At 33.6% G+C, this 22,628-nt stretch overlaps 1 protein-coding gene across 30 annotated transcripts in view; it reads right to left on the bottom strand.

Moving 5' to 3' along the window:
- Nucleotides 1-22,628, bottom strand: part of ebf1a (EBF transcription factor 1a) — a 269,550-nt gene that overhangs the window by 213,427 nt on the left and 33,495 nt on the right. For all 30 annotated transcript variants that reach the window (XR_015506850.1, XR_015506851.1, XR_015506848.1 and 27 more), the window contains 1 exon segment: nt 21,805-21,873. Coding sequence is in view for 25 of the 30 variants with exons in the window: in XM_087280643.1 (XP_087136769.1) it covers nt 21,805-21,873 (69 nt within the window). In the remaining 5 variants the exon portion in view is untranslated.

Raw genomic sequence — 22,628 nt, 5'->3', positions numbered from 1 at the left:
TAGAACTAAAACTGAAAAGCAGTGAAAGTTTGTTTTGATTAATATATACTTGTGTACTTATTATGTATGCATGCTGCACAAACAAACATAGAAACAATAATATATATATACACACAGTTAAAGTCAGATTATTTGCCACCCTTTGAATTTTTTTCTCTTTTTTAAATATTTCCCAAATTACATAATCAAGGAAATTTTCACAGTATGTCTGATAATATTTCTTTCTTCTGGAGAAAGTGTTATTTGTTTTATTTTGACTAGAATAAAAGCAGCTTTAAATTTTTTTTACACCATTTTAAGGACAAAATTATTAGCCCCTTTAGGCAAACTTTTTTGTTGATAGTATACAGAACAACCCATCATTATACAATAACTTGCCAAATTCCCTAACCAGCCTAGTTACCCTAATTAACCTAGTTAAGCCTTCAAATGCCACTTTAAGCTGTATAGAAGTGTCTTGATATCTAGTCAAATATTATTTATTGTCATCATGGCAAAAATAAAACCAATTAATTATTAAAAATGAGTTATGAAAACTATTATATTTAAAAATGTGTTGAAAAAAAAATCTGCTCTCTGTTAAACAGAAAATTAGAAAAAAAAAATAAACAGGGGGGCTAATAATTCTGACTTCAACTGTGTGTATATATATACTTTTATGCTAGTATTGGCACTTTTTTGTTATTTAGAAATAACATAATGTTATTCCAGGCCTAAAAATTATTTGGTTACATCTTCAAAAAAAACAAAATTTTAGTAAATCTTTAATAATAGTATATTTTCATTTTTGGGTGCACTGCACTTTTATTTAATTTTATAAAGTTAACATGGAAATATAAAATATATATTTAATGAACATAACTTTGTGCTTAGCCAAAACTGTAATAAACTGTAAACAAAAGTAAACCGGAACAAAAGTAATTGATTCATAAAACCAAAACTGTTAACCACCCAAAATTATTTCAAAGTGAGGGTAAATGTCAGAATGACAAGCCGAGGAAAGCCTGCTTCGCAGTAAAATATAGGAAATTCTACAAGATAATACTGTGAAATTAAAGTAATGGACTTTACTATCTACTGGGAAATTACATGGCTGTAATTTCACAATAATTGAATGTAACAAAATCACAGTAAATTACTGTGAACTACCTCACAGTAATTTGCTGTACATTTATATACAGTATTTTACTGTGAAAGTAATGCAATTATTAGCCAGTAATTTACTGTGAATTTAAGATCACTTTTTCAGTGTATTAAAGGACACACTTGTATTACAAATAATATATATATAAAAATACATTCATGAACTATACATTTTATTACAAGTTATACTGTGTTGCTAAGTAAAACAACAAATTGTTTATGGGACGCATTGTCAAATTCACTGTGATGCACCCAGATATCGAATTGAACCGAATCGATGGCATGATGATCATAACGAACTGAGCCATGAGACCAGTGTATGTTCATACCCCTAATATACATAATAAATACACACACACACACACACACACACACACACACACACTCACACACACACACACACACACACACACACACACACACACACACACACACACACACACACACACACACACACACACACACACACACACACACACACACACACACACACACACACACTATGTCAAAACAAACTTTTATTTTGGATGCAATTAATCATGATTAATTTTTTTACCCAGCACTACAGAAAAGTAAAATTGTTTTTAAAAGTCAAGTAATCATAATTTTTAATATACATATTTTAAATAATAAATAATTTATTTTTAGAGGTAATTTTTAAACATCTCTTTTTTAAATTCTATTTAATTAGAAATTCACTAACAGCAGATTGCAAGAGGAAGAGTAAATTACGAAACTTTCATTCTTGGATGAAGCGTTTCTTTAATGCTTCCAAATGCAGATTAAATTGACTGGACATGGCATGGAAACAGTTCAGACAGATATTTTTATTGGGCAGAGCCGGTGTAGGGTTTAGCAATTAGAGCAGTAGACATAAGGCATAATGTAGTCAGTCTCAGACAGAACAAACAAGATTAATTTCCAGGTGGGCTCAAAGCAAGACACACACACACACACAGCCAACATGCATGAGTCCAACAGCAAAAAGCACGTTCAGTGGTAAAGACATATTTGAGCAGATTTCGCCACTGAAAAGACTCGGTATTCTGCATGATACTGACGAAACACACGGATACACGCAAACTAACACTGATCTGGACAGACATACAAAGTCGTCCATTGAATACATTTACCTAAATATCTCACCCTCACGATGGCAACATGGGAGGTGTACTTGAATATTAAATATTGACCCTATTTACTGTAGGTTATTAATCCACATTTTTTGTGGATTTTCTAGTGGATTTCCTTCTAAACTGTGCGTACCCATTACCGGATCCGTGACGTCATTTACTTCTGCATTCTTCAAATTTTAAAGGTCTGTATTGGCTCAATACCCCCATTAGTGGTTCTGTTCTCCTATCAGTTGGAATTGAAAAAAAAAAAAAAAAAACGTTTGCATAGATTATGATAAAGACATTTCTCTTTTGTCCTATGATTACTGACATGTGCCGAAACCAACAAAACTAAATCCAGCAACCTAGACCACACAGAACCTAAAAAGGTGCCCTTTCAAATTCTTTACAAAAAAAAAAAGTGCCTCTTTTTTGGAGGGGTTTATTATAAGAGACTGCATATACAATTATTATAATAACTTTCAACAGTGTTTTATGAAAATTCATTGGGTTTTCTATAAAATGTTACAAAACTTTTGCATTAACAAGTCTGCATGGAAAGCTTTTGAAAGAAACCCCAAATTAGCACTTGGCTTGTATGCTAACATTTCATTTTTTATAGGCCAAAACCAAGTACTTTGCAAATCCATCTCAACTTATTTTACTTACCCTAACCTAACACTATATTCTAATGCTCTAATTAGAGTTAGTTAGTTGGCTCTGCTAGTTAGTTAGTTGGCTTTGGTTTTCTGAATTTGCCATTAATAGTTATGTGTTTTGAGTAAAATTTTAATTTCCGTTTAATTTTGTACATTTTTAAATAAGATTATTTTAATTTAGTGTATATTTGCACAAAATGAGGTCTTTTCAACACTGTGCAAGAAATAGTAACGTTTAAATACAAATAAATTCAATGTAATATTTATTTGATGTTAGTCGTTGGTCACACTTTATTTTAATGGTCTGTTTGTTGAATTTAAGTTACATTGCATCTACATGCCAACTAATTCTCATTGGATTATAAGTAGTCTGTTAGGTTGGAGCTAGTGTAAGTTGACATGACCTTGCAAAGTTTCTTATAGTCAGTTAAATGTCTGTTGAAGGATCAGTATCAACAGATATTAAGCAGACAGTCTACTAATACTCAAATGGACCATCAAAATAAAGAGTTGCCTAGATTTTTAATCAGCTTAAACGCCACCACACATTTTTTAGCAATTAATAACCCTACTACAGTCAATTATTTGGAAATATTGTCACAGTCCACATTTTTTTTTTACTTGTGTACTTTTTTTTGAGACTGTTTGGGATTTTATTTTCAGTGTTGGTACCCTTTTATTGGCATTTTATGAATCCCCACATAAAAATCTAAAATGCAAAAAAAATCTTCTTAAATATTCTACTGAAGAAAAGTGTCCCCTACATCTTGGATAGCCTGAGGGTGAGTAGATTACCAGCAAACTTTCATATTTGTGTAAAGCACTCCTTCAACACCAGAATAAATTCTGTCCTCTTTACGTGAATTGAATAAGAATGTATAGCAAAGTTGACGACATGATTCCAGCGATAAAAATAGAACAAAGAGAGAAGGAGAGAGACAGATGAATGACAGTGGAAATGACAGAGTATGTGTGTGTGTGTGTGTGTGTGTGTGTGTTTAAAAGAAAGGTGATCTTCATGCGGAGTGAGGGAAAAGGGCGGGAGTTTAGAGAAGGGGTATAAAGAGGCACATCTGTGCTTAACTTGCTCCAGGGCAAGTCTGTTCCCTCTGACACTTTCTAAACACACACACATATACACACACACACACAAACACACTCCTTTTAACACACTTCTAACATTAAGAGATTTGGTAATGGGGCACAATATTTTATTAAACAAGAATCTCTATTAGTAAACAATGCGTGTTTAACACATTCTTCACATTCTCATCCGTTCTGTCTTTTATTCTTACTTTGAAGACTTACGCCGCATGGATTCATAGTGCATGTAAAAATCGATGTACTGTGTAAAGTATAATATTTGTTTTTTAAGAAAGTATAATGAAAATAGGGGAACCCAGTGCTGCCGGTAAACTAAATTAGCATCTAATGCAAATGAGCGGGGTGCTTAATGGTGGAACAGGTGCAGGCAGGGCCCCTAAATGAGATAAATGAATAAAACATCCCTGGGCACGCCTGTGAAAGCTGACACAAAGTCAATGGCATGAATTATTCAGCAGGCAGGCGAGGCTGTGCGCCGCTGACCTCTCACCACAGGAAGTGCATCCCAAACACAACAAACCACAACAATGGACTTCAGACATGGGGGTTCCCTCTGTGCACCCACACACACACACACCCACTGAGAGGTACACAATGCTAAATATAGATCGACCAAATTCTGATTGCCCTCACCATATGGATGAAAGAGAGAAACACAGAATGTGTTCAGAACAGAAAGAAATCATGCTCTTAATAGGACTATTTGTTCTCTTTTTCTGATTAAAATCTATTAAAACTGGATCAGTTCACCAGAGGGCAGATATTTTACAGATATAATGTACTCAACATTGTTTAAGGGCATCCATGATGAAAATCATCTTTTGTGAGCTGTTTGGACAGAACTGTATGTAGGTATAGTGTGTCTATAGTAATACTGAAGTGATAGAAACGCAACAAGTCTCTCTTTTTTTTCTTTTTTTTTTTTTTTTACATTTCCTGACATTAAAATAGGATGCAAGTCCTTCCCATTTTGAGGCCCACCGCAAAGTAGGAGTACAGTTTTCCCACCCACTGAATTGATTTGCAACCATGTGAAAACATTTCTCTGTAGTAATGCATATAATCATATCAAGAAGACAGGACGTGCACAAAGCAACTGGGACTAAAAGATCTGTTGAGCTCTCTGTGATCATCAGTCATCATCAATCAAAATGAGTTTTACAAGTTTAAAACATTATTAAAACAGTGCATGTTTGTAATGAATTACAGCAATTTTACTGTCTTTATCACCACAGCCATGTGTCAGTAAAATTATAAAAGAAGACGCTTCAATCCCGGTTTGTGGACGTTAAATCAGGTTCATTTGTAAATTAACATAATGGATATCCATACAGAGATGGATATTAACGTGTACCCAGTCAATTTGCCATGCTGTATGTGTGTCTGCTGTGTGTGTGCATGAACTTTGTAGCAACATTGTGTGAGTTGTTGCTGAAAGGCTTGAATTAACTCCACAACAAATACATCAAATAATCATTGGGGAAGTTCTTACTGTAGTATTTCTCACAAACGTTACGCGAGATCTGCTTCTTTCATGTCTGTCACTGTGCTGTTTATCTGACACAGCCAAGGCGGAGATTGAGCCACAGTCTGACATGCACTTGGGAACGGTGGGCGGGGAGAACTAGCATTAAAGGCACAGGCAACAAAAACAGCTGCATTGTGCTCAGAGCAGAAAATTCCAAACTTATAAAAGGTATAATAAATAATCTGAAGGGTGTTTTGAGTTGAAACTTCACAGACACACTCAGGAGACACAAAACGCTTATCTTAAATCTTGAAAAAGGGGTAAAATAGGTGCTCTTTACTGCAAGAAAAAACTGTGAAATTTTACTTATTTATTTTTACTGTAAACAAAACAACATGGCTGCAAAAATGACAAGGTGTTAAAATTAAACTAAAAGTAAAGTCAATATACTATATTTTTCCATAAAAAGTACTTGATTATGCATAATTTGCTTATATTTATGCACCATAAAAACAACAATATTCATAAATACTAATACTAATTTAACCAAAAAATTTACCATTAAAAATAACCAAAAGGTAAATTCAGTATTTTGTTTTTCAAACACCCTCTTCGAATGTTATCACTCGATTGAATGGGCATTATCAGTAGATATCAGCTGATAGATATGGGCCAATAAGGGCCTTCTGCGCCTACTAGTAGGCTCAGAAGGCTGTTATCATCCATCCACATGGTTAATCAGCTATACTAATAGAGAAAACTCCAGATCTGTTTTTACATTACGGTGACGGTTGGGATTAGGTTTGGGGTAGGGGTAGATGTTAATAAAATAAAAATTAATTGGAAGCATAATAATTAATACAAATAATTCTTGTTAACTTCCGACCGCAGCAATATGTGATCTATAGCTGAATAACCATGTGGATAGAGGGTAACTACTGGCCCATATCTATAGCTGATAACCCCTGATAACGTCCATTCAATCAAGTGATAACATTTGAATCGGCTTTCTCAAATGTATCTAAAAAATAAATATGCTGCTCACATAATTTTTTCTATAAGTTAATTCCATAAAAATGGATCTGACTGATGGATTACATACAGGGTTGATCACTTGTTTGACTGTGTGTGTGTATGTGTGTGTGTTGACAGAACTAATAGGATTACCCCGATGTCCCTGCATGAGAGCACCCAGCGGAGAGAGTCAGAGAGGGATGTTTTCCCAGCATGCACTGTTCATGGAATTTACAGTCTGCTGTATTTTGAGTACACAGTAGTCTACAGTAGACTTAGACGAAAAAGTCAAGTATAACAATATTAATTTGTATGCGCACGCTTACGGTTGAAAAAATAAAGCAATCAACTCAGTCAGTTGAGTGCATCTGTTGCTGCACAACTAGACAGGAAGCCGCCCTGAAGCTGCGGTGACATCACCTTCCCCGGGAGGAGCACTTCCTGTCTGACATTCCTCAATCAACACACACACACTCGCAAGGAAATGGCATACATCAACAATACCCTCCGTATGAACACACACAAACACACGGCCTCACACTTGCTTCTTAAAACAACAGCGGTCTGATCCGTGTCACCAGTATGTGTGGAAATGAGACCGTTTGGTTGTTTTTCTTGGAGTAAAATGAAGTCGTCTTTCTCATCGCTGACTGTTGTCGGTAGCATCGAGTGGCCAATCAGTCATCCTGCCGGTCAGATCTGTGTCTGAAGCGTGTGAAGTGGATCAGTGATCTGGCTGATCTGTGGCTCTTATCTATGAGAGCAGAGGAGAGACTCAGACTGCCAGGGTTTACAGCACTCTTGCCTGAAGGGCCCATCAGCCTTTCCAGAGATCACAACCTCATGGCCCGAGTGGCAACAACAGGCTGGACAGGCAGAGAGATACAAGCGTGATGTGGAAAGAATAGCTGTTTTTGCATGCATAAAAAGTGATTCCTTGTAGATGCAATTTGTGCACCAAAAAAAGAAGAATTATTGCAAAAGTTGTCTGCAATGAATGCAGCATCCCATACACTGAAGAGTGCAAAAATATGCACAATATGAGTTGCAGGTGAAATGTTCAGGAAGAATTTTTAAAGATGATTAATAAGCAAGGAGCATTAAATTGTTCACAGGTGACAGTTATTAATATATAATGTTACAAAAGATAAATAAATTGTCAGTTTTCCTTTTGATTATTTGATAATAATAATAATAATAATAATAATAATAATAATAATATATTAATGTTACAATAATAGTAAATATTTCTACTTCAAATAAATGTCTAATTGTCCTTTTGATAATAATAATAATAATAATAATAATAATAATAATAATAATAATAATATGTCAATAATGTTATAATATAATATTAATAAAGACTTCTACTTCAATAAAATACCAAATTTCTTAAATATTATTAATATTAATAATAATATGTTATTAATCTTATAATATAATAATAATAAAGGTTTAAAATTAAAATAAATTCCCAATTTTCTTTTTGATTATTATTTAATAATAATAATAATAATAATAATAATATTATTATTATTATTATTATTAATAATAATAATAAAAGTAATAATAATAATAAAGGTTTCTACTTCTAATAAATGCCCAATTTTCTTTTTAATAATTTTATAACAACAACAACAACAAAAACAACAATAATAATAATAATAATAATAATAATAATAATGTTTTAATGTTATAATATAATAATAATAAAAAAGATTTCTACTTCAATTGCTGATTTAATTCCTATTAATCAAAAGAAATTGGACATTTAGTCCAATTTCTTAAAACAGCAATTGCGAATTTTAAAGATCATACACATCCCCTCCTCTCAGCATTAGAATAGTTACCATCAGAAAGGTTTAAAACTCCTAGAGCTCAAAGAAAAACTAATAAAAAGTAATTTGTCCCAATTACGGTTGTTGTCCTAAATCGGATCATTTGTATGTTGACAATGATCTGTACTAATACATATGGGGCTAAGATAGTTTTTAAATGTAAGTCGTTATCTCGTTGTGTGTTGCTATTATGTGTTGTTGTTTTTTTATCTAACTGTTGTATGGGTGTATTTATGTCAAGTGTTAAGGACAAATTTCCTATCTGTAACAATTAGAACAGACAATAAAGTTTAAACAAACAGTAGATTTTTAAATTATATCCAAATAAAAAAAAGCTATTTAATCTAAATAGTTCAAATGATTCACAACAAAATTGTTTTTACTGTATTTTGATTAATTAAATGCAGACTTAATGAGCAGAAGCTGAACAAGAGCACAATTTTGCCATTCTAAAATGTTTGCCCTTGATGAATATTAGAAGCATAATCTACTAGATCACTAACAAGTGTGATTTCTTACTCTTAATTTGAAAACAGTAGATTCGCTAATGTGACATTACCATTTAGATGAATGTGCACGTGTGTGAGTCCAAGAGAAAGTGGCCACTGGGTGTATAGAGAGAGTGAAGTTGTCAGCGCACACAGGGCCACACACACAGGCACGGGCGACTGGAGAGAAGTGCATGCTCTTCTTTGGGAATCATCCAGGCGGATGATGGGATTGTTGACAGTGAGCTGCATATCTTTAACCCTGTATTAACTCAGAACACCAGAGCTTGCCCTTTTATTATTCCTGCACCGTTTGGGCTTAAGTAGGCCACACATATGCACCTATACACACAGACTCACAAACACACACACACCCCCCCCCCCCCCCTCTCTCTCTCTCTCTCTCTCTCTCTCTCTCTCTCTCTCTCTCTCTCTCTCTCTCTCCAGGAACAGACATTGTCATTGCATAGGAGCACATCACCTTTCAGCAGCTGTGACAGCCCAGCCTGGAGAGTCACGCACACTTTTTAAAGCCTGATGCACACATTTCCCTTCACCGTATCTCTTTCACTGCGAAAGACTCCCCGGGTTCATTTTCAGAGAAAACACTGAAACATGTTTACCACAATTACTTTCTTCCACTGCATTTTTCATGGCCTACACGCGCGCGCACACACATACATGCTCACGCTGAGCTCTCCACAGTCTCTCAGTCTTAATTGCCACACAATAGGGCTACAGACCGGACAGGATTACGCTAACAATGGGAGCTCCAGCCTGTGAGGATCACTCTCTGGCCACCGATTCAGAGAACAGCTCTGTGAAATAGAGCCCGCTAATCCACTAATGCAAACATACTGCTGGAATACAACGCCGCTCCGTGACACAACCCAACTAGATAGATAGATAGATAGATAGATAGATAGATAGATAGATAGATAGATAGATAGATAGATAGATAGATAGATAGATAGATAGATAGATAGATAGATAGATAGATAGACGGACGGACGGACGGACGGACGGACGGACGGACGGACGGACGGACGGACGGACGGACGGACGGACAGATAGATATGGATGGATGGATGGATGGATGGATGGATGGATGGATGGATAGATGGATAGATGGATAGATGGATAGATAGATAGATAGATAGATAGATAGATAGATAGATAGATAGATAGATAGATAGATAGATAGATAGATAGATAGATAGATAGATAGATAGATAAATCATAGACACATAGACACTCATAAAGATTTAGAACTGCGTGAAGTTTAGCAAATGATGGGGGAATTTTCTTTTTGACTGAACTACTCCTTTAAATATTTAATGTTGTCAAGGTTAATGTTAATCTTCAGTTTTAAGCCTGCATCATTACATCTAAAGTACCCTATATCACAGTTTTAATTGTTAAATTAATGCTCTGCAGGATTCTCATGCAGTTTTCTTAATAAAACAGCACATCCTGTATGAGTGTCCGAGCAAGACCAAGACCAAAAGCAAAAAAGATTCTGTGAAAGCACCCTGTGAAACATGACTTCCTGCTCTGCTTTCATGAGAGCCGAAGGTCTTCTTCTAGAAGGTCAGATCTGGCCGGCAGAATAGTTGGGAGCCAAAGACCTCCATTAAACATTCAGAGAAAGGGCACATCAACCCCACTCCATGGCGTTTTCCATCCTTCGCTGTGTTATTTCTTCATGAAGTGGATATCCAGATGTTGAAGATTACATCACAAACAAAGCCTTCCAGCAGGGTCAGGGCTCGTGACCGAGCGCAGAGCCACGCAACTCCCACGGTTAGCACAGGAACTCTGAACTTTCTGCACTGCGAAATCACTATCAGCGAACGTGTTTACATGCATATGAATATGCAGATTGCTCACATAAATAAACAAATAAATAAATAAACAATAACATTGAAATAACCTGTTGTCATGGTTTACATGCAAACCAAATAACCCAGCAATCCAATAAAACCCCATTTAACTCTTTAACTGCCTGCTCTACCAAATGGTTGACCATATTTTGACTGTTTTAAATAATGACTGTTAAAGTCATTTAAAGACTGACTGTTTTAAGTAATGGTTTACACCCACAGCATTGTTGTTTTACAAAAAAAAAAAAAAAAAAAAAAACAATAAAACATCCTGTTGCACTAGTACACTTGACTTTTATTGTAAAAGAAAAAAAAAGAAAAAAAAGAAAACATGTTAAATTAAAACTTGAAATGTTTTATGGCACACTTCAATAAATATAGATGATTTAGTATTAAAAAAAGGTTTTACTTTGATTATGTTTTTAAATAAACTGGTCTTACACTTCATATTTTCCATAATGTATGTTTTAAGTCTGGTATTTTTACCATAAATCAATGCATAAACCATTTGGTAGAGGCTGATATTTTAGAAATTACGGGATGTGTTGAAAAAAAATGTGTGTGTTAACTAGCGACATTACGAGTTAAGAAATCCGATCCAACATTTTTTTCTTTGATAAGTGTTTCAGTATGCCAGTTGTCATATTAAATAAACAATTTAAAAAAGAGAGTATTGACCAAAGAGTATTTCAACATGCCAGTGGAAAGCTTGTGGCTCATAAATTATTTTCTCAAGATGCAACATTTGATTAGTACCACATCTGTTTTACAAGATAAGAACCTATTTTCATAATTCTTTGGGTCAATGGTGTCTGAAATTTGTAGTATATTTCTTTATACACTGTAAAACCCAACACTCAACTTTATCAAATGAAATGAGTGCAGTTAACGCAAAGTTTACTGAAAATTAAGAGTTAATTCAATGCCTCATTACTTTAACTTAAATGGAGTAAGTTCACAGTACTCATATTTTAACTCAAATTGCTTGTTGCAATAGGTTTTCTCAAATGGTTTGAGGTGCCTTAACTTATTGGGATTTACAGTAGTCAGTTGGTTTAAGTTGTCTTCATTCATTGGGTTTTACTGTGTTCGAATTGCTTTATTTCCTCAAATAGATTAAGTTCACAGTACTCATTAGAATTAGTTTTTGAACTTAAATGGTTTGTTGCAATTGTTTTTTACAAATGGTTTGGGTTACCTTAACTTATTGGGTTTTACAGTGTATATTTCCTCCCTACAAAAACATTACTCTGTCTGGATGAACTAAAAGAGATAGTTCATCCAAAAACAAAAATGTACTCCCTATTTACTCTACCCCAAGTATTTCCAAATGTTTATGAGTTTCTTTTTTCTGTTGAAAAAAAATTAAGATATTTTGAAAAATGTTGGAACCAAGTAACCGTTCCATAGAATGAAAAACAAATAATATGAAAGTGAGTGGTTACCAATTTCAAACATTTTTTAAAAATAAATCAATTTGTGTTCAACAGGAGAAAGAAACTGGTTTGTGAAAAGGTTAAGGATAAATAAATGAGGACAGAATTTCAGTTTTGGGTAAACTATGCATTAAAGTTTTTGCTTCCCATTTCGAAAACGAATGCAAAGCAATTGACTGAAATGTATAGAGGGATGAAAACATGGAATGAATTGCCATCAGACATTACATGCTTTGCAACGAGTAAAATGGGGTTTAAAAATCGTTTAAGATGTATTTAATGGAACAATATTAAGTGGATTGTTGATCCCAATGTTTATGTATGAATTTTGTATTTTAATTTTTATTGGTCTTTGTTGTTATGTATTAATGTAATTTTGTGTTATGTTCGATGGACCCCAGGAAGAATAGCCACTACCTTGATAGTGGCTAATGGTGATCCTGATAAATAAATAAAAAAAAATAAAAGTCCTCCAAAAATACATGTATTTAAAAAAACAAAAAAAAACAACAACAACAACAACAACAACAAAAAGCTTGTTAATTTGTTTACATACTTAAAAAAAACAGAATTGATACAACTCAGCAAGCATTTCTTGTTTTAAAAGATGTCTAATAGATGTCTTACAGATGTCTAAACATAGTCGTCTTGGTTAAAACAAGGCTAAATTTGGCTGTCAGTGAAAATCTAATAGGCGTCTAAGAATAGTCCAAAACAAATAAACAGAAATGAATGACTACACATACACAGTCTGTCTAATCTGTCTATTTGACGATTACTTTAGTTTTGGGTTATTCTTAGATGTATATTAGATTTTCACTGACAGCCCAAGTTTAGCCTTGTTTTAGCCAAGTTGTCTATGTTTAGACATCTATTAAACACAAAAATGTTTGCTGAGAAAAATCAAAACAATCGGTTTATGCTTAAGTCATTTATGACACTGATATAGGAAAATGGGTTAACATGGTTACATTGCCATGCGCATTGTCAGTTTATTTAAGCATAATCGGGTTAAGAGTTTTCAGTGTTTAAGAGGATCCACACAGTGATGAAGGCACCAACTCCAATGTTCCCAGGGAGATAGAACGACACCTTTCTCCATTACTGTACGGCTTATTGAGCTTCAATTACTCCTAACACACACAATGATAAGAGAGAAAGAAATCGAGAGAGAGAATAAGAGAGAGAGAAAGAGAGCTTCTGAGGGATGTGAAAGAGATGAAACAGGAGGCAGTGAAAAGGCCTGCTATTAGATGTCACTGGCCTTTTGTGTCCGTGTCAATGAGAGCAGATTAAAGTATTTGAAATAATCTTACTGGGGCATTAACAGAGCTCAGAAGGTAAAAGAGAAGAAGAAAAGGAGGAGACGAGGAGTCAATCGCGACACACATACATTTACACATGAAATGAGATAAGATACAGCCATTCGACGTCAACTAAAAAGAAAAGCAGTTTTCATTTCAGATGAGGAATTTAATTGACTTCAATCACATTTTCAAAAGCTTCCTAATGAGTCTGAGAACTTGAACCGTGAGCTGGTGGTCCTAAAAGCTGATCCTGCTCTGACGCAAGTGAGATTTGTTCTTTTAACAGTAGAATAAAAGCATGTTAGTTGGATAAACCTAGCATGGGCCCCCAAAAACTATCACCCTTATATGGGGAAGCCCTACTGAAATTACTAAAGGCTTGATTTTTATTTGTATATTCAAAAATGTATATTAAATGATTGATTAAGGGTCTAAAATATTATTTGGAAATTATTTAATTATTATTAAATATTTTTATCTTTACTCATTATATTACTGTATTTATTTACTTACGTTTTAATTTAATCCGAATAGCTTATTCCGCATTAAGTTGCACATTCTAAAAATTCATACATTTCACATATATTAGTCTACAGGCTTTCATATGCAACATCAGTTGGCGAGGATCTTGTTTTAAAGTTGCTAGCCGTTCGCTCACTCTCAATAAAAAAAAAGTAAAATAATGCAAGAAAATTCTTAGATATAGCTTATTTAATAAAAAACCCTGAAAAACATCTAAACCTAACACACCCTCTGGGAAAAATACAAACTTGCACACCCGCTTTAACTTCATGTAAGCAATTCAATTTACTCCTATTACATTTTTAAAAGCTTCCCAAACTCAAACCGTTAGACAATGGTCCCGTGAGCGCCAAATCTTACACCGCTGGGCCTAAGATTTGTTTTTTTTTTTAACAGTTGAATAAAAATGTTGAATAAAAATACTAGTTGGATAAACCTGGCATGGGCCACCAAATACAATCATCCTCATAGGGAAGCCCTACTAGTTAATAAAGGTCCAATTTATATTTGTATATTCAAAAAATGTACGTTAAATGATTTAAAAATTGTCTTTAAATTTATTTGGAAATTATTTAATTAAAATAAAAAAAAATTCTCTACTTATTTATTTTTACTGTATTTATTTATTTATTTTTTATTATTTATTTTTTTTATTTATTTATTTTATTTTATTAGAATAGCTTGTTCTGCACATTCTAAACATTCTTTCACATATTAGTCAACAGGCTTTCATATATAGGCAACTCAAATTACCAGTAAGCTGGCGAGGATCTTGTTTTAAAGTTGCAAGCCGTCCGCACACACTCTCAATAAAAAAGCAATTAATGCAAGAAAATTCTTAGATATAGCTTATTTAATAAACCCCCCTGAAAAACATGTAAACTTAACACACCCTCTGAGAAAAAAACACTAACTAGCGCACCCGTTTTTACATCACGCAAGTAATTCAATTTACCCCAATCACATTTTCAAAAGCTTCCCAAACTCGAACCGTTAGCCGACGGTCCCGTGAGCGCCAAATCTCACACCGCTGCGGGTAAAATTTGCTCTTTTAACAATCTAATAAGGCATTGTTAGTTGCCTTTATTTCCCTGACATTCCTCTGGTTTCGCTGAAGTGGCCTGTTGTGCTGTCTTATGAGAGGAACCTAATTAGGAAATCACTTTCATTACTCTTCCAGAGGAATTAGCGCTAGCCTTGCTAATTACTGCTGTAAAACCTAATCAGCTCTTTGAAACAAGACCACACTAATGAGCTCTTATTTATTCAGCTAAATAACTTCAAGGGAAGGAAACGCTCAAAATCATATTTTCTGATGAATTTGGGAGCGCCTGCGCCGGCTGTAATTGATTCTGTTCCATCTTGAGCCTTGTTTGTTGGGAACCCCAGAACCAAATGCAGCCAAGAAAATATCCAAAGTTCCTGTAAACTCTTCTATATCCCCCTCCTTCCCTCCTCTCCCCCGCCTCTCATTTAAAATGACCTATTTTCATGTCTTGCAAACACACGTGACTAAAAGGAAACTAATTCCTTTTTTTGCAGGCAATTAGCGATGCCCTCGCACCTGAGTCTATGCAGTGACCTCGAGCGCAGCTGCTCACTTCAACCACAAACGTTTCTATCAGTTTTTCGCAAGATCGTTTTGAGTGTTTTTAGTGATTCCAAACTTATTTTGAAAGACGTGTGAAAGCAGTTGACACTTCTGTTAGACCCGTTTCCAGTAAGGAGTGCCTGAGATTCAGTATGCACAGTCAGATTAAATGCTGTCCGCTCATATGTCAGTCATTCTTCTAACGCTATTTTTGTTTACGGATTAAAAAGTCTCTTACCTCTGAAAAACAAACCTACCACAGACCTGTAGTCAGGAGGGGGTTCAAAAGACCCACCCCCCTGCTGAAAAAGTGCAGAATTTGGCCTTTATATGAGCTCATTTTTGACAGTACGGCAGCATAAATTGTGAAAATAACCAATAGAAGAAGGCTTTAAGACAAATGTAATTTTTATTATTTAAATGGACAAATTCTGATTGAGGAGAGTGGCCAGTGTGTTATTTGCCTATAAGCTACAGTTTTTAATTTAAAACAAGTTTTAACAGATTCCTATGTTTTTGTTTGTTTGTTTGTTTGTTTTATGAAGGATGATAATAAATTAGCTTTTAAAAAAATAAGTATTTTTTATATTTATAAAATTGTAATCTCATTACAATATTTATAAAACTGTAATAATTTACAGTTTAAATGCACATTTGTAAATAAACTACATTTTTGTAAACATAATATATTTATTAAAATATTTTTGTTACAATAAAGAGTGTGGCTATGATAACCATCGGACCAGATAATCCAGCAAACATTTGTGCTTAAAATGTCAATAAAATGCAGTATTTGAACCTCATTTAAATAAATAAATAGAAAATGAGGTGAATAACGGCAAAAAGGTTCACTTTTTGAGTAAAAAAAGAACCACTCCTTTTACGTTCCAAAAATGCGAGGCGCACCACACTGCCTTTTTGTTGACAAGAAAAAAAGAAGCGCAACAACTAAATCAGCTGCTCATTGTGCGCAGGTGTTGCTGTCGATATTGTTATAATTGTGACATTTAATAACATTGTGATATTCAAGATTTGTGAGTCATACAGCTCCAGACAACTCAAAACAGCAACCACAAGTCTCTCCTCCATCTTCAAAAGTCTCCGTAGTTGACAACACAAACACTGCAGGCATCTCAACGGAAACCCCACCTCTGCTTTCTTTTGATTGGAGAATGAAAAAGAGGCAACTTACGTAACATGCTTTTTCCACTCAGAGTTGACTTTTTTCAGCTGCAACTGCACAACGTGCAAGGGTAAAAACGCGAGGCGCAGCAGGCAGTTAGAACACAAGCAAGGCGCATAAATCATACAAAAAAGGTGCTTCTCAACTCAAAAAAGCGAGTTCGGTGTGATCAACCCCTTAAGAGGCTGGCTACCGGCCTGATGTCAGTCATACTTATTGCAAAGGTTTTATTATTGGTATGCGCAATGTAGATGACAAACGATGTATATCACTTTAAAATAAAAAAAATAAAGCACATGCAACTTTGTAGCTGCAATTTGCAAATCATAAAATTCCCCAAACATACTAATGCAATATGAAAGTGATACTATTCAGGATTGATTTGCATCTGAATTACACACTGAATGCTGTGTTTTATAGCAGAGAATAAGTTAGACAGACTCCACAACACTTTTGGCTATTCCTGGAAAATGGGAGGGGCTACTTGACATGCCCCGCCCTGTGTTTGTGTCTTAGTTACAATTACATAACACGTTGCACAAAGCTGTGCGTATTTTGCACTTCAGGGGACCTTTAAGTGAAGTAGGATGGTATTTGTGCTTGTCTTTAATATTATTAGAGATTAGAGATTAAATATTTACAGAGTGCAACTTTTTTAAGCATAATAGTTTTAACTAACTTCTGATAATGAATTTCTTTTGTCTTTGCAATGATGACAGTTCATAATATTTACTAGTTATTTTTTAAGATACTAGTATTCAGCCTTAAATTTAATTTGTAAGCCTTAACTATGTTAATTTGGTTAAGTTAGGGCAATTAGGCAAGTAAGTAGACAACTGTGGTTTGTTCTGTAGCCAATATTAACTTTAAAAATGATTTAAAAGAATTAAAAATTGCTTATATTTCAGACAAACTGAAATTATTTATTTATTTATTTTTTTTATCCAGAAGAAAATTAAATATAATAGGAAATAAAGTAAAAATGTATTTTCTCTGTTAAACATTACTTGGCAAATATTTGAAAAAAGAATTACAATTTCACAAGAGGGCTAATCAGTTTGCCTCCAACAATATATGTTACCCTGTAACACAAAATTGTATGTTACATATGTAAATTTTAGGTATATTTTTAGCAATAAATCAACCATAAATACATGATATGGTTCAAAATAATAGATTTTATGCCAAAAATCATCAGTAAAGTGTTTCATGAAGATGTTTTTTACAAGTCTATAAATATATGAAAACATTAAAGGTGATTTTCTCAGTATTTTTGGGAGTGTTTTAACCATTTAATTCTAGACTTTTAAATAGTTTTATCACAACAAACCATACATCAATGGAAATCTTATTTATTCACCTTTCAGATTATATAAAATTTCCAAAAATGTACATTTATGACTGGTTTTCTGATCAAAAGTCATATATATACATACATGTTTTGCATTTTTAGCAATTTTTAGCCTACAAATTTTGAATGGGCTATAGCTTAATTACCATAGAAAACATTGGTCCATTGGCCAAACCATTTTACCAGACCACAAACAGTTACAAGAGAATTTGAGGAAACATTTCAGGAGAGCTTTTGTAGTGAAACGATCAAAAAGAGTAAGTGATGGACAGCGTGTTTGTATGCTGGGTGGAGGTGATGCCACGTGGCATCGAGGGGCTGCAGCTGTCTTTGAGCACTGTGAAGCGTTCTAGTTCAGTGGAGCAGAAACGGGCCAGCCGTACAGACACAGCAGCCAGGTAGAAACCTCCTAAACACACACACACTCACTCACACGCACACTATTGCTGGCAAAGTCGCGAAGTGAACCTACAGCTGTGTTCATCTGATAGCACAGGCCACTGACTTATTAACACACACATGAGAGCGCACCTTTGACACTTAAACACACTTTAATCTGCAGAAAACCCATGCTCCGAGTCAGAAACCGAACTGTGTCGCCCTCAATAATAATGCAACACGCTTGTATGAACTTTTTAAACAAAAAAGGGTAGGAGACACGCTTGGCTGCACATGATCCTGAAGTCTTGCGCATCTTCACTGCTCATTATTCATACATGCACACTTCAGAGTGCGCCATGTACTCAACAACCCCAACAACAGGGCCTCAGAACACCCCGTGCCGATCACTAAACAATTACTTCTTAGCAAACAAATGGCTTCTGGTCGCAGGATGCTTGTTGTCAGGTTGTTGTTTTTTCCTCAGTGATGGGGAGTTCTTTTTGAACTGCTCCCTTTGATTTACAATGTTTTGTATGGAACAGTAGAGCGTGTATTGTTGTATATGCATGAACAGATTGTGTGTGCAAAGCCACTATGGAGGATCGCTTAGTTTGACTTCTTTGAATGTAATGTTATGATTTTATCAGAGATAAATTATGTTTGTACACTACTAGTCAAACGTTTGGGGTCAGCAAGGTTTTCTTTTATTACATAAAAAAAAGTAATATTGTGAAAAAGTATTGCACTATACTGTCTTATGTATATATTAGATTAGTGAGTACCAAAACTGAAACTAATTTAACAGAGGGTTTCTGCTGGTTTCACAAAGTCAAATGTAAGACTTTTTAAGACCGTGAAGAATGAACTTTTTGACTTGTATAGGGCTAAACTCTAAAGTTTTTTTTTATGACACATAAGATAAAAAAGCCCTATATAATATGATTTGCCTATAACTCTAATTAGTTATTTCTTAGCCATCTATTTTCAATAATGTGTCAAAACAAGCAGTTATGTACATATATTTTTAATTAACAACATATAAAAACTTAATGTACAATATGTACAACATACTGTTCTAAAAGTTTTATTGAGGTGTATTTGTTGGTGATTGGATGTGTGTTGGATTTATTGGGTAGCTTTACATAAACAGGAAAAGTAGCATAGTGGTTAAGTGCGCCGACATATATAGCACCAAGGTGCTTATGGCAACCTGAGTTCGATTCCCAGCTCGAGGTCCTATGCCACTCCTTCACCTCTCTCTGCTCTCAATGCTTTCATGTCTGTCCTTCATTGTCCTATCACATTAAAGATGAAAACCCCCTAAAAATTATTTTTTTTTAAAAATAATAATAATAAGTTGATTTTTAGACCTACAAGACAATATTTCAGTCAATTTGAGACTTTTTAGGGATTAAAAATTTGATTTTGAAATTTAAAACATTTTAAGACTTTTTAAGACCCTGCAGATACCCTGTTAAATAAAAATGAATGGATAAAAACTTAATATCACAGTCCAAAGATTTGTAAACTTAAATGAATGTGTTTGAGATAAAATACAATTAAATTAAATTTTAATGAACACGAAAAATCAAGAGAAACAAAAAATTATATATTATATTTATTTGAAATTTGTAGTTTGAAAAAATAAATAAACAAATAAATAAATAAAATAAAAAATAAATAAAAATGATAACAATAATAAAAATAAATAAATCAATAAAAATAATTGCAATAAATTGTTTGAATTTATTTAATTGTATTATATTTCTATTCCTAAATATATTAGATATAATGGATTCAGTGCCTATAGAAAATCATCATAATCTGTGACAATCTATACCTTTACTCACATTACAAAAGACCTTCAGGAAAAAAAAAGTTGTAGAAAGCACATGTTAGGAGAAGCCTAAGACTGGAAAGGTTATTTGGAATGTGATTTGATTTCAGACTGCATAACAAATTAGTTCAAGGAGGTTATAATGTTTTTCTATAGGCACTGTAACTGTTTAATTAAGCTGTTTTGTTTAAATAACAGAAAGATTATTGCCTATAATCACTGAGAAATTGATAAATGATTCATTTTTAGAGGAGGTGTACTCGTTTATGCTGAACACAGTCTATTCACATACAAAATAAGATTATAATATCAATAAAGTCTTCAGTTTTACATAATTCTTCAGAAATCTTAAAGTGGTGATTTTTCTAAAACTTTTCTATAAGTATTACCAAATGTTAAAAAGAGGTTTTGAGAAAACCTTACCATTTTTAGATTTATTTTTAGAAATATTAAAAGAGCAGGAGGTACTTGAAGCCATAAATTATTCTACAAGTCTCCTTACTGAAAAATAACTAAATAATAAACTAAAGTTTCCACTCATATACAGGAATCGTGGATATATATTTAGATTTTATTTTGATTCTGTGCATCACTGCTAAATAAGTTTATAGATTTTTTTAAAGTGTGTTTTTTTTTTGTTTTGTCATTTTTGCTGATACACATTGTTATTCGTCATGTAAGTTATTCCACCAATTTTTTTTTCTTAGTAATCTTCAACCAAAGTTTGAGCATTCGCTTCCATATTTGAAGTGGTGGTCCTTCTCTGTTGACATCAGTTTGATGAATTCAGCTGCAATTTTCTTAACCACACCCCTCTACCTTTAATATGCTATTAGGCAATGATGCACAAAAAGGAAGCCCCACCCCCTACTCAATATAATGTTTTAGTTGGATGTGCATCAACATACTTTAATAAAAGTCTCAGCAACAATCCGGTTCACACTGACTTAAAAATAAATGAAAATAAATAAGTAAATAAAAACTGACCCCAATCGTTTGAATGCTATATAGTAGTCAAAATTATCCTGAAACATTATTATTAATGTTTAATATTATTAATCCTAAAATTATTAATTCAAAATTATCCCCAAAACAAAAATGAGTGTTAATTGAATATGTTTAGGACATATTTAATGAAAGTTTTAGATTTACTCAGATGTCAATTACTGCATTGTGGATTTTAAAAATACAACAAATACATATGTGCCTTTAATGTATTAGAATATAGAAAGCAACTCTGAATAGGATGTTGTTAAAAATGTGTGCTCTTTTTTAAAAGACTCCATCCCATAAAGCCACACTTTTATTTGTGCAAAATCAAATCTCCCAAGACAAACTCCATCACCTTTCATAACTTAACATAACTGTAATAACTCAACTTGCAAAGCTTCCACTGGACATCCTAACTAGCAAGGCATGTGGTGATCAGATATGTTGCAACACACACACACACACACACACAACATGTAATATCCAGCTCTTACCTGTCGATGATGACCGGGTCAGAGGGCGTCTCATTACGATTCCCACAACTTTTCTTGTCACAGCAGCGACTAATAGAGACGGAGGGAGAGGAAGAGAGGAAGAGAGCAGTTAACCTGGGTGTTACTGCACATATGTCAGCTATGACCTCAAACTCAGTGAAGGAAGAGGTAGCAATTATAAAGCAGTCTTTCTTTCACTCCTCCAAGGCAGGCATTCACTCCTGCTGTACACACCGAACACAATATGCTGCCCCTCACACTGTGTTTTAGTAATTACTGCTAACAGACTCGGGGGCAGTTGCTGAAGGATCAGAAGTGTGGCTGATAACAGGGCATTTATCAGATGATGGAGAGAAGAGTCGAAGTCAGAGAGTCAGAAAGAGAGGAAAGAATGAAAGAGGGGAACAGCACTTCAGCTGTATATGCATCATGGAATGATTTCAGATCAGAAAATGTCTCTGTGTGTTTTCAATTTTTGCCAATGTGTTCTTAAAACAAATTATTATTAAATATTTACATTTATATTTATGCATTTATTAATAAAATATGATTGATTATATTATATTATAATTTATTATATTATATTATATTATATTATATTATATTATATTATATTATATTATATTATATTATATTATATTATAATTTATTATATTCTATTATATAAAAATTATTATATTGAAAATTATTATATAATTATAATAAAATTTGTTCATAGTGAGTCTAAATAATTTATACACAAATAATGTTACAAATAAATACAATATTTGATTTAAATATTTATTTCAATGCAGTGTGGACAGACCCTAAATGCCAAATAAAAT

Source organism: Danio rerio, chromosome 14, assembly GCF_052040795.2.
Source record: "Danio rerio strain M-AB ecotype USA chromosome 14, GRCz13ab, whole genome shotgun sequence".
Lineage (NCBI taxonomy): Eukaryota > Metazoa > Chordata > Actinopteri > Cypriniformes > Danionidae > Danio > Danio rerio.
Note: the sequence above shows the minus strand (reverse complement) of the source record. Positions and strands in the feature narration are given on the sequence as shown.